Source organism: Lissotriton helveticus, chromosome 4_1 (assembly GCF_964261635.1).
Source record: "Lissotriton helveticus chromosome 4_1, aLisHel1.1, whole genome shotgun sequence".
Lineage (NCBI taxonomy): Eukaryota > Metazoa > Chordata > Amphibia > Caudata > Salamandridae > Lissotriton > Lissotriton helveticus.
The window spans coordinates 1,079,939,562-1,079,952,969 of NC_136063.1; the positions used below are offsets into that span (position 1 = coordinate 1,079,939,562).

Genomic DNA, 13,408 nt, shown 5'->3' on the forward strand with positions numbered 1-13,408 from the left:
AATGTCTCGCGCCGCAAGTAAAAGATCAAATCCCAGTGGGCGGGGCCAAAAGAGGAGAGGGTGGCAACCCTCAGTGTAATGATTGCCTCCCGTGCAATCATTACACTGTGTTTTGCCTAATCTATGACGCAAAACGACACCCACGAATCAAAAATGGAGGCGGAGCCGCGACACGACTTCTGTTATCATATCGATTCCAAGAAGCCCTCGTATGACACGCGCAGCGCATGCGCTGCTTTCACCAGGCTGAGACTTAATATGTAAAGCAGACAGGCCAACCCTCCCGATTCAGGCGTGAGACTACCGATTTCAAGGGTGGTCTCCCGCCTCCCGATTCCTACAAGCAAAAACCCGATTCCTCTTGGGTTTCAGCTGACAGGGCTTGGTATTGTGTAAAGTGCTAATTCTTCCAACAAAGAGTGGCGATGAAGGGGCTCTCGAAGGGGTGAAAAAACAACAAAGCGTCATTAACAAGAGAATCGTCTTTTAAAGACCTGCAAAGTACTGGGGGGGGGGGAGCTGTTTCAGCCCGGGCTGCCACAGGGGGGTGGGGGGTGTGCATGCACTGCTAACAACCAGGCCAGTGCCCAACACTTGCATCACCCTCTCTGCCTGCCTTATGCTCCATGCTTATGAAAGGTAAGAAAAAAACGAGCATTTACGTTTCAAATGTCCGATCCTACAGTAGCACACTTCCAAAGCCCATACATGCCGTTATCCCGATTCAAAGTCCTATTCTCCCGATTTTTTTTCTTAAATCTCCCACTTTGCTCTCCTGAAATGTTGGGATGTATGGTAAAGCGAAACATAATCACGTACTAAGAATGAGCATAGAGTAGGAGGAGACTGGAAGAGTGTTTATGGGCGTGCGACGGGGGGCTGTTTTAACTTTTCCCGTGTTCTTGGGAAATGTAGTTCATTGTTTATTAGAAAAGTAAACTTCTGAACAGCAGCTGAGTAAAATAAACTGAAGCAAAATAAAGCATAATCTTAGCCTTAGGTGATGGCATAAAAGCAACACTGATGTGCATCTGTTGCTTTTTAATGTATAACACGTTTTACGTAATATTAATATAAAATTAATAAATTCTGACACATAAAGGAGAAGCTGACGAACCAATAAGCACTCATTTTCTAAACCCGAATTAGCAGTATATGTCACAAGATGACCGTAGGCATTATAAGTAGCAGCTGCGTTGCTCCAGTACTACCCAGCATCTGAACTTGACCAGATTTTGTTTACATACTTGGCTACTCGGCAAATGAAAAGAAACGTAGAGGGTGTGACGAAAGGAGGTGTTGCCGACGTCCACTGAGTACGGCCAATAGCCTTGTACGAGAATGACGACAGGGGGTGGGTTTTAACCCGCTAGAATGATTCGCTGGGTGGGGCATTACGGTTGAGTGTGGACTGTAATAACGGAAACGACATAGAACTTCGTACAATGGCGTGGCTTTCGTCGTGCCGTCCCTGCCTTCTGTTGACTTCTAACCATTTCCTGTGTTTGGTAACACTTCTGATCCCTGCTATAACGGGTAAGGACTGATAGAATCCACTTGTATTTTCTTCAGGTATGAACAGTTTTGATCTTGTGCCTTGTTCAAACGTTAATTAATCTCTTCGAATGGGCGTGGAAAAAAGTTCCCTTTAGCCGGCGCCGGTCAGGTGAGAAATCGGGACGATCTTAAAAATTGTTCAGCGATGGCTAGTTCCTTTTTTACACCCTTGGGTCTCAAGCTCAGTAGTAGCGGAGGCGAAGAAAGGCAGAAGTGAGACGCTAAATTACTATTTCGATCTTTTTTTGCGATGCCCCGCCCAAAGGCAGCATCCGTGGACGGAACATCATTTACTTTTCTCAACGTATTCCAGCACCGTAGGTGGAATATATCATTCATACTTTTGTGGTGGGAAATGTTCCCGAGATATTTTGGCGTCTAGAAAACAAGGGTACCTATGAGAATTCTACCGAAGGCTAGCTCCTCAACTCTTCCTCTAAATCCTTCTCTGCTATGCACACATGGGCGTCTGCAGACATTTTCCCAGGGGAGGGGCAAAATGTTGACGTCATCACCATCCTCCAACATGATGTCTGGGGCGCAGAACTGGGATGGACTCAATTAAATGCCAGGAATCCAGGACATGACTGACCCTGCCACAGGCCAACAAACACCACCTGTAGGGAAAACGCTAAACTTTCTGACATTTATCTCTGTCTGCTAGGTGTGCAGACTTCCGGGTCCTCGATCCAACACCAATAAAGGCTGTCTTCAGCACGATTCGATTTTTATCAGAATACTTTAAAACAGCCTATGATTAAAGCACCAGATTAAATATACTGTATACACAGTGTATGTTAGGGATTATTTGTAGCACACATATTTACCAATATTGGCTTCTTGGTGCTAGAATTCAATATAACTTGTATCCAAAGTTAAAGCACAACGTCAAAGTTAGTAATAAATAATGCATCAATCACACACGCTATGGGTGCTCCCTTTACTAGAATTCCCCGGGCATTGCTAAATTTTACACACATTCAATTAATTTATACGAAATAAAATGTATAGGTCCAAATGTTAGCTATATTTTTGAAAAGAAACTTAAGAGTCCCTCTACGCGTAGTCAATGTCAAACTGACAACGTGCCCACGTTTAGGGATACAATAATGGTCAGCTCCCTTATGCGGAAGCCCGGCACCGTAAATGTGTGGCACATGCGGCGCCCGCAGCGGCGGCACATCACAGGTCCAGGGATGCTGAGTCTTACACAGTGGTCGAAGTGGAGCGGAAAAAAGTAGAGGAACAGTGGGCGGAGAATCAAAGGGCGGGAATAACCCAATGATTGGATCTGTGGGTGGAGCCAGAGGTGTGGTCAGAATGCACAGACATCCCAATTTTTAGTATTTGTTTGGCATTTCACTGCCCAGTTTAATCAACCAATGGATACACATGATTATTTGAGGTTATAATGAGTTATTGACATTAAAATATATTCACAAAGTGGGATATGCTTCTAATCACAGAATGTACCAAATACGATAAATGTGGAAACACAAGCCATTTGTCTCCGAGCCATGGAGTTTCTGTCATCAGCACTACTCCCTTTTTCCACAACAGCAGTTCAAACATGAATGGCAAAATATCCTAGTTTGCAAATGTTTTCTCTAAAATGATGGCTCTGCCATATTTGCCTCATAATGCAAGATCTGCTGCATGATCTGACCATTTAAACTAATAAATAGTTTGTAGCTCAAACATATCAAAAGTTAATATAAAATGTGACTTGTGTTGCTGCGGAGTGGATGGCCTATTGTAAAGGTTGACAGGCCACCTTTTTCACTGCTGCGTTTGTATGTTACACTGGTACTAATAAGGCAAAATCTTTCCAGAGACTGTTAGCATGTGTACACACGTCAAAATAATAAAATATCTGAAAATATACTGAATTGCGCTGCAGCCTTTTTTTTAATGCATAATTTAGTTAACACTACGGCATAATGTTGTCATCCTTTGCTGCATAATTAATTCCAGTGGCCCCACAGCAGGCAGCACATGTTAAAAGTGCTTGTGAATGAAGCTGGGTGACTGTAAGTTTGCGAACTTAGTTTGGTGTGCGTGCAAATCGTGCATTGCCAATCCCTGGTGAGTTGTAGCTACTACTGCTGAAACAAGGCCAATGGAGGTACCTATGGGTGAGGCAGACTGGCCTCAAGGGCAGGGCCAGCCATAGCATTGGTGGTGTCCTGTGCATTAATGTTTGTTAGTGCCCCCCAATGACCACCTCTGCCATGGATTCCCTCACTACCACCCTTTAAATGTGCCCCCCAAGTTTCCATAACCACTCTCTGTGGCCTTTAATTTGATTTACAGCGCCACTCATACCATTGTAGGGTGTCTGAGCACTTTACATCACACACATTACACAGAGTCAATCAATATGTGTGTAAATCACTGTATAGAAAATGTAACATAAGACTAAGGACTACAAGGTGTAGGAGTCACATGACAACCATACTAGTAGCCCGTATAGTTTTATAGTGATTGGTCTGGAGAAACACAATAACCGGAATTTAAAACTAATACCATGGTTGGGGGTTCTCCTTAATAATCAGAATTGATTTCTGTCCAAAAGAACACTTTTTGGGACATTAGGATAATCAAAGACTGGAGGGGGGGAGGGGGACATAACGCTCTAATTTATACCTTGCAGTTTGTATGCATCTCTTAGATGACAGTTAATAGCTCACTGTTCTAGGTTAGGATTTTAACTTATAAACTGCAAGTAACAAAAGGATCTCTCGGACTAAAGCAGTAGCCCACTGACCTATTTGCATTATGTGCACTTTGTGATCTGCATGGCGCATGTTCTTTGCAGCCGGTACATTAACCCTCTGAGCTACCTTTCCATGAGTCGAAACTCCCACTAGACAAAATTCTGATCTCTCTCTAGGAAGAACATTAATCACCAGAGTCATCATGACATTTTTATTGTTGCTGAAAATTGCTGGAGGCCAGGAAGAAGGCAGCAAGCGTTTTTAAAACCATAATATACTTGCAAACGTGATGCCTCCACCTAAAGTCAGCACCCGGTGCGGTCACACTGGTTGCACCGCCCTAGAGCTGGCCCTTCTCAAGGGTCCTGTGACCTCGGTGACGGTTGTTCTAGGGTGTGCTGCTTCATAGGCCTTCCCGCAAGACTGGAGGTGAACTTCAGTATGGATAGTGGTGGACAAGCCTTGAAGCTTAACCTACATTTGTCATGCTATGGTCCACCTGCTGGTGCGAAGACCCCAGGACTTCTAAGGTGTTGCAAAGCCTTCTAAGGTCTAGCATGTGATTGTGCTCTTGCAGGAGAGTGGTCTGGTTGACTGGTTATTAAGACTGAACCTGGTTCCCAGTTCTGAGGTACTGGGTTTTTCAGAACCGGTACTGAACCGGCAACCCAGCGGTGCCAGGGTACACCCAGAGACCTCGGGTTCTTCCTGATTCAGACCACAGAAACTCAGAGTCTTCTAGGTGAAGTCAAGGATCGATTTTATTGGCTGCAACCAAGGTAACAAGTGTCCTAGAAGTACAACACACGGGAAGTATATTCTCAGGAGACTGCTCGACTTCACAAAACCAGGCTTCTCTTTTTATACAAAATATTCAGCTTCAGGCAAACATTCTTCGAATTTACAGTATACCATTTACATTTCATTATTACAAAGAAAAAACAGTCATGATGACATGTCCATATTTCACTTCGTCCAGCCCACGACAAATCACCCGGTAAGGCCCAACATTTCATCAGATATCGGTGGACCCCCAATAAAAACGGGCACCTCCCCATCATAAAGCAAGTGAAGCAAAAAGAGCAGAGACAGATGTGAGCAAGATACGGCAGGTGTGTGTGCGATGAAAAGGTTTTATGGCTTGTTGAGCCTTGATGCTATCTTATTCGGCCACTGGGAGAGGAACTGACCTAACAGGTCCGGCCTGGGGCAATGGTTCCAACTTGCACAGGTCATAGGAAAGTCGATTAAGGTGTACGTGTCCTTCTGGGATCGAATTCAACTGGATTATAAGCCTATGTAAAGGGCAACTCACAAAATGGCTGCCATACATAAAATGGAAGCCGAGGGTTCTGAACGATAATGACGATTCCGAGGTGAAATCGTCACTCGAATATGCTGAAAATGCTTGTACATGGTGTACTCGTCATTCTCGGTCTTTTGATACTAAATTCGTCATGCTATGATGAAGTTTAATTCTCGAGTCCAGAATTATTACACGAGTTCAGAATCTTTCAGAACCACAAACCCTCCTTTTGCCCTTACATAGGCAATTAATCTATCCTCATGCTAATCTGAGTCCAGATCTATATTCCTAAAGTCATTGAGATGTTGCTGTAACATCATTCCAGTACTTAGTTCGTCTCTTTATACAGGTTTCCTTACACATGATGTGACACAGAGGCCACATATTGCAGGAGCACACTGTACGCATAGACAGAACAGGAAAAGAATGGCCAAGACCATCCCAATGACCATCAGAATTTTCCATCCCCAGGCGGATATCAGTTCCCAGAACCATCCCATTAACGACCAATCTCCTTTATCCACATGAATAGATTCGGAAATCTTATGTAGTTTGGAGATGGCCTGGTACACTGTTGGAGCGTTATCTGGGATGAAAACACAGCAACTCGATTGGATCAATCTGCATACCCCACCTCGGTCTGCAAGTATGACATCTAATGCGACCCTGTTCTGAAGGGTCATAAGACGATCCGACTGGAGCTCAGCAGTCAAGTTGCTAAGGGCACCAGAAGTCTCTATTACGGTAGACTCAACTACCCTTGTCAATTGCCTTATGTTCCTGCTGTTAGCCATGGATCCCCAGAACGGCAGAAAACCCTTTGTGAAGTCCCCAAACTCTTGTCCTGCAGTGTCTTCTTTGCTCAAGACACCTCTAACTATCCTTGTCCTGTGGTAGTCTGCCGCTGCTGTGTAGGTGGGAGGCAACAGGAACGAAACAAAACATGAGCCCGAAAAGTCAGGGGGCAACCATGTATAGGCTCTATCATGGCAGATGAAATATGTACCCTTAGCGGCTAAAAACGCAGCGGAAGTCTGAGACCCAAAAACATACGTTTCTGTACAGACACTCTTTCCTAACTGAGCTCTGGGATTCTTGCCAGTACCTTGCAGACACAGGTGACCCTGATGGGGTACAATCCAAATCGGGGAAGATATCTTAGCTTGCTGTTTCTCACTCGCAATAGCTCCATATCCTGTCACGTTCCATCCTATATAGGCACGTATTGTGATGTATTCCTATAGGTTCTGTATCGATCCCCCTATTCCTGACCCTATTCTGGTTAACAAGTTAACTAGCAGCCAGCCCATGATGCTGAAAACGCCCATGATGCTGAAAACCCCCATGATGCAGGAACCGTTATCTGAAAAAGCCACACTACGGCACAGGAACGTGTTATCTGATTAGGTCATAACGCTTGCCATCTAATTAGACAAGCGATATTCCTCCAGCCCCTGATAAGGCATACGGAGTTCTCAAAACAAATCAAACCTATGACAACCTGGGAAAAACCCTGCGGCCATTGTTTTGATTTCACCGAGAACTTCAGCAAAAGAATGTGCTAACGACCAGGTCGTATGACATCCTTATTGACGTATCTATGTCCATCCTTACGTCAATCTCGGCACCTTAAAGGTATAAATATTACAGATATTGCCCTATGCAAACACACGCGGTGGTGACGAGATCGGAGCAGCCAGACTTGCCGAAGCCCAGAGCAGAGCAGACCCCGCTGGCGCAGCCCCGCCTTCCTGACGCGCTGAGAACGAGAAGCTGCCTTTTCTCCTGCCGAGAAATCCAGCTCCGGCGCTTCCGGGTAGCCTTCGCAGGCAGCCTGGAATGTCGAGACCAGAGACGAGAGATACCATCCCTCATTCATCCTAGATTCCAGGTACAGAACTGAATAACCCCTCACAGAGAATTCTTTAGTCAGTCACTTGGCAAAACAAACTTAACTTAAACTGTAACTTTCTATTCCCGCCCACGTATTAAGCTTAGGTCAGGTACACGGGGTAGACGTAGTTAGAAACACCAGTTGAGTACGATTAGTCAAATGTATATGTGTATGTATATATTTTATCCATTTTAAACCATCATATGGCTTAGAAACCATATCAATGTTTTTACAGTATTATTTTATACTTCTGCTTTTAATGTATGCACTTTACTTAACCATAAGTATTGCGATAATATCGATCCATTTCTCTTGTATGAGAAAAGAGACTGATCAATAAATAACATCTTTTATTGAACACGCCCGTCTCTTCCTTTTCTCTACAATCTGGTGAGACTAAGAATGCACGTACTGACTGAGTAAAATAAGTCGTCTTTTGTTTTCACACGACTCTAGAGATACACTCTTGATTAGGGGAGAGCAAAGTTGTCATGTTCTATGGTTGTCAGAAACTAAATCCCTTCTTGTCTATCCAGGGAGGTTAAACTCCTCCTTGCCTATTCGAGAAAGTTTCTAGTGAACTCTGAGCTAGCTGGCAAACCCAAACCTTTAAGTCTAATATCGACAGTAGTAGACCTAGTTAACGTCTGGTCTAGGCCTATACTATTGAAGGTATTATTCCATTGCGCAGAGCCTATTGGGATAATAGGAACTACACTACATGGCGCCCAACGTGTTTGGATAAGGCGATAAAACTAACGTAAGACATTTAGAGTAACTCAGTCGTGCTTTTTCACTCAGACCCCTTTTCCCCATAATACTCCAAAGACGTCTGGAGTGGGCGAAAGGTCATATCCGCCAGACCTCGCAGGAGGGAACTCCTATGTATGGTTCTTGGTTTAGTCAACGTTGAAGGATACACTGTTCCAAAATATTGTGCATCTAATCTTTGTTTCCATAAGAAACCTGATCTGCAAACAAAAGTAATAACCTTCCTGTCGGTAAAATGGGAGACAGTGATGATGAAAGAGAGACAGTTAGAATAGCAACTGAACTCGCAGCAGCTGATACTGCTATACAAGAAGCAGACCCGGGTATAATACTCATCCCGGTCATCAAAAGAAAATCTATAACTTTAAAACTTATAGAAAATGGACTGACACCTAGAGGTGGCACAGTCATATTCGTAATTGAGGCACACGAATATCGGCAGACAGAGGTATTCTACACATGGATAAACTTTCCAGCAGCAAATGCTGTAACGAAGTACTTCCACTATTACAAAACAGAGGAACCTCCTGAGGAGTACACTCCTTTCGAGGAAGTGGAAGTACCACTTAAATTTCAAGAGCATCTGCTCTTATTTAATGGCGCCCTAAAACATAACAATCACATCACCAGGCTCGGTCCCTTAGGTAGACCAGGAGCAACGTGGCCGGTCCTAGCCGGATACACACCACATCCAGACATCGAAAGAATGCCTGCACCAGAACTTTTAACACAGCTAAAACAATTAATAAAAGTACATAGACAATTAGTCCAATATGTGATGCGGACTTCAACAATACAACCAGCAATTAAAATTCCACAGCTGACCCCTCACCAAGGGAACACAAATAAAATTACACCACAGAACATTCAGTCCTGCCTAGGTAAAGTACCGGCTAAACGGGAACAAATACCATTCTGGCTAGCACAAAAAATCACCCAAATAGAGGCGGTGTTTCCAGACACCACCCCGTTAGAAAAACACAGGATTCTGACTATCTGTCTTCCAATGGGAATCGCACCACACGTGGAGGACTGTGACACTTGGGGTACAGTCTTTGCTTCCATTTACACAAAAACGCACGGTGTTCCATCCATTTCGGTAATACCAGATGTGCTAAAACAAATTCAAGATGAATACGGTCCAGAACCCGCTTTAACTCTTGGTATGAAATTACTAAAAGACTTCAAGCAGGTCTCGGCTATATTATTAGCCAACATCAAGGGAGAAGCAGCAAACGTGGCGATCCGCCAGAGGTTAAAAGAGACAGATATAGCAGACCAACCAGCTGAAATTGCCAGAATCATAGAAAAATCCTATGAGGAACTAGGTAGAGATAGTTTAGGTGAAATACCAGTAAAACCACAACTGATTGAAAGTCCCGAAAAAATATTTTTTAATAATAATTCAACATCACAAAAAAAGAGCTGGGATGGAAACAAACAATCCAATCCTAAAGAAAAGAAATTCCAGTCCAGAGGAAGGTCTCCTAGGCGGAGAGAAAAATCTCCTAACCAAAGACACAGGTCACCCCAAAGTGACCCCTCTGGGAAAAGATATAACCTTAGAAATAGGGATAATATAAAAAAAGCCTGATAGATATCAAGACATTGATACACGTCCCTCTCAATCTTTTCAGACTTCCTCGCAGAAATCGGAAAGAAGAGGACGATCAGAACAAAGAGAAGAGCACGCCAAGTCCAAAGACAAGGAACCTGCTCATCTGAAAAAGAAATTACAATTTCCAAAAAAGAAGGTAGCCAGCATTAAAATAGTTAACAATGCCGAGAATACTGAGGACACAACTGAAAAACGGAGAATGGGCTCAGACAGTGCTAGACAGCGCAGCAGAAGTGAGCATAGCTCGCAAAGTCCTTATGAATCATCTGAAGACAGTGGACACAAATGAATATCTTCAAGTGGAAACTGCAGACACCAGAGTTAGCAAACCTCACAAAATATATGAAATAACTTTACGTATAGAAGGGGATAAGACTAGAAAAATAAGGGGACTATTTTGGGATAATCTCTCCAAGGGCTATGACATCCTTCTAGCTGAAAAAGACTGGCCACCAGAGTTTGTCAGGGGCTGCCCTCATGGCGAAGAAATAATTATGCCTGCCTTCTCAAATCATATCCCAATTCATAAAAAATACACACTTGCCAGAAAGTGGGCAGCAGCTCAAGCTCCTGCTTTATATAAAAATCATGTAGGATGGGATGAGGACTCTCCTCCTCACAAAATCCAGTTAAAATCACAACCTACTGCACAAAGGCAGTACCCAATTAAGCAAGAAGCTAAAAAACAGGTAAAAGAAATACTAGATCAGCTAGAATACCAGGGGGTGATTGAAACTTGCACCTCACAAATGAACAACCCTTTGTTTCCGGTCTCCAAACCAGACAATTCATACCGTCTAGTTTTGGATTACCGACACCTTAACTCATGTTGCAAAACCTTTGCAGTGCAAAACTCGCATAGTGCTGCACTAATGAATAACATAGTGCGCAAAAAATACAAAACAACATTAGACATCTCTAATGGATTCTTTTGTCAAAACATAGCACCAGAGAGCAGATATTTGTCTGCGTTCTCAATAAATGGCACTCAAAAACAATTCTGTCGGTTAGCCCAGGGGTACAAGAACAGCCCGGGAGTATTCTCAGCGAGAGTAACAGAATTACTACAAACACATGATGACGAAGCATTATCTTATGTCGATGACATTTATTTAACAGATGATGACTTGGATACTCACTTGAAGAGAGTGAACACCATAATACTTGGGTTCGCAGCAGAGGGTTACAAATTCAACTTTAAAAAATCTAGAATTGCCCATCTAACAGTCCTGTTCTTAGGATATGAATTATCAAGTGAAGGCAAAAGCCTGGCTGACAATTTCCTAGAGAAATGTGCCGTACTCCAAGCACCTAGAACACTAAAAAACCTACAGTCAATTCTAGGCTTCCTAAATTTCGGAAGAACATACATTGCAAATTACGCAGAAAGGGTCAAACCCCTTTATGATCTAATAAAACCAGATTTTAAAAGAACCAATTGGACTCAAATACACACAGAAATTCTGAGATCCTTACAAACAGACATGTTAATTAAAACAAAATTGGAAACACGTGACAACACACGCAATCTTGTGATTCGAGTCATCCCAGGAAGATGCGGATTCACATACCTGACCTCTAATGAGGGAGAAAAGGTACCAATTGCATTCAAGTCACACTTGTACACTAAGGCTGAAATGAAATTTAGCCCAACGGAAAAAATTCTAACTGCAACACAGACAGCTATAGCAAAAGAACGAGCCCTGGCACAAGGTAAACAAATAATAATCGTGACACCGATACCAGCCCTAGAGGCTGTAACAAAAGCAAGCATTCCGAATGCTAAAGCGCTCCATCCGAGATGGATACAATGGGCTAATTCTCTTGCTGCAACAGACGTGGCATACGAATTTGATCCTAACTTAAAAACACAAGAATTTCTCCAATATGAATTTGAATGTCCTCCGCCGACCGAAATTCTGCCTCTAGAACATTACGGCTGTGTAATCTATACAGACGGACATGCTCAACCCTCCGTTTGGGGAGAACAAGCATACAACCCCACATGTGAGATTACAAAAAGTGTGGCGCGGAGGCAAACTAAGACCTCTATTAACAAAAACACACTCAGTAGAAACTAATTCAGAACAACAGACTGAAATATTAGCATTGAAAATGGCGCTAGATAATGTGGATCGCGAATTCCCGACACTTATAGTGTCCGATTCATATTACTGCGTCAAATCATATAACAAGGATTTGCAGACATGGATTCAAAACGGTTACAAAGATGAGAAAGATGCAACAATAAAGCAGAAACTGCTTTGGGAACAAATAGCTTTTACAAAAAGAACTACCAAAGACTCACGTGACACACTCACTGAGTCATCAGCGTGATGGCGTTCACGTTGCAGGGAATTCATTGGCTGAGACAGCCACAGCGGTAGCAACTAAATGGGCTTCCGTAGCTCGTAAAAAGCGTACAGTGAAGTATATTGACGGTGAAACAGTGCTGGCGGTGAGAACGTCATCAAAAGGCGACTGCTCAGCGTTACCGATCAACTATCCACTCAATTACACATACATAATCGATGCAAACTCCATCCCTTTTGCTCGAATCCCTGGAGTGGGGGATAGAGTAATTCCAAACATGGACAGGAGAAACTTGTTAATAGCAGACGCACATATGGGCGAGGGTCTCAGACACCTCAAACTAAAAGATTCTCTGGAAGAACTACAATCAGTGTACTGGTGGCCAGGCATGAGCCTGCATCATGACATTTTTGTAAAAAAATGCCCAAACTGCAACAGAGATCGCAGTGGTGAGAGAAACGGTGTAATACCGTGTCGTTTCACTCCAGAAAGAATCAACAGTAAAAAGCAAAGTGTCCGATTAACATATACAGGCTAAGTTCCACTTATAATGTAGATCACCAGCACTCGGCTGACGTCTGGACTGTTATACAAAGATTTGCGAGTCTAAATGGCATATACGCTAGGAGCATGCTACGTTTGACCAATGTTTTCACTTTAGCCCTCAAGCTTGTGGGAAAGCTCGGCCAAATGAGCATAGCATAGCGGGATTCTTCTCACTTCCTTCCTGAGGGATACGGGATGGTGTAAAGAAAAAACCAAGGCAGAAAGCAATCTATAACAGAAAGGATATTAGGTTCGGGAGCTGGGTGGGTCAAACATCTAATAAGTGTCCAACATAGTCTAAATAACCTGCCAAGAAATTCTCTGAAGGGATTCAGTCCGTACGAATTATTATTTGGAACTAGGATGTTAGTCTTAGACCTCGACAGTCAAACTTCAGTGGTGAAGGAAAAAAGCTTTGATATCAAAGACCGTTTGGCTATTTTACAGGACTTAAACGAAACAAGAAAAGACCTGAGCAACATAAAGTCGAAACAACAGCCAACAACCACTGAAGAACCACCACCTGTCCCAGCAAGACCTGTCTGGATTCCAAAAGTCGGGGATCTAGTCAGAGAAAAGATCGCGGTAAAGAAGGAATTTGGGCCTTCTTACAGAAAAGCAGTTCCTGTATTGTCTATCAACGGGACAAGATCAGTTGTACTACCGCCGCTTGCTGGTAAAAAGGA

General features: G+C 43.2%; 1 protein-coding gene across 5 annotated transcripts in view; it reads left to right on the plus strand.

Annotated features, from left to right (window-relative positions):
- Nucleotides 1-1,376: 1,376 nt before the first annotated feature.
- Nucleotides 1,377-13,408, plus strand: part of TGFBR1 (transforming growth factor beta receptor 1) — a 1,073,092-nt gene continuing 1,061,060 nt past the window's right edge. For 2 of the 5 annotated variants that reach the window (XR_013610571.1, XM_078687672.1), the window contains exon 1: nucleotides 1,377-1,536. Coding sequence is in view for 2 of the 5 variants with exons in the window: in XM_078687672.1 (XP_078543798.1) it covers nucleotides 1,446-1,536 (91 nt within the window). In the remaining 3 variants the exon portion in view is untranslated. The remainder of the gene's footprint in view (nucleotides 1,537-13,408) is intronic. The other 3 variants (XR_013610572.1, XM_078687673.1, XM_078687674.1) reach the window with 2 other exon arrangements.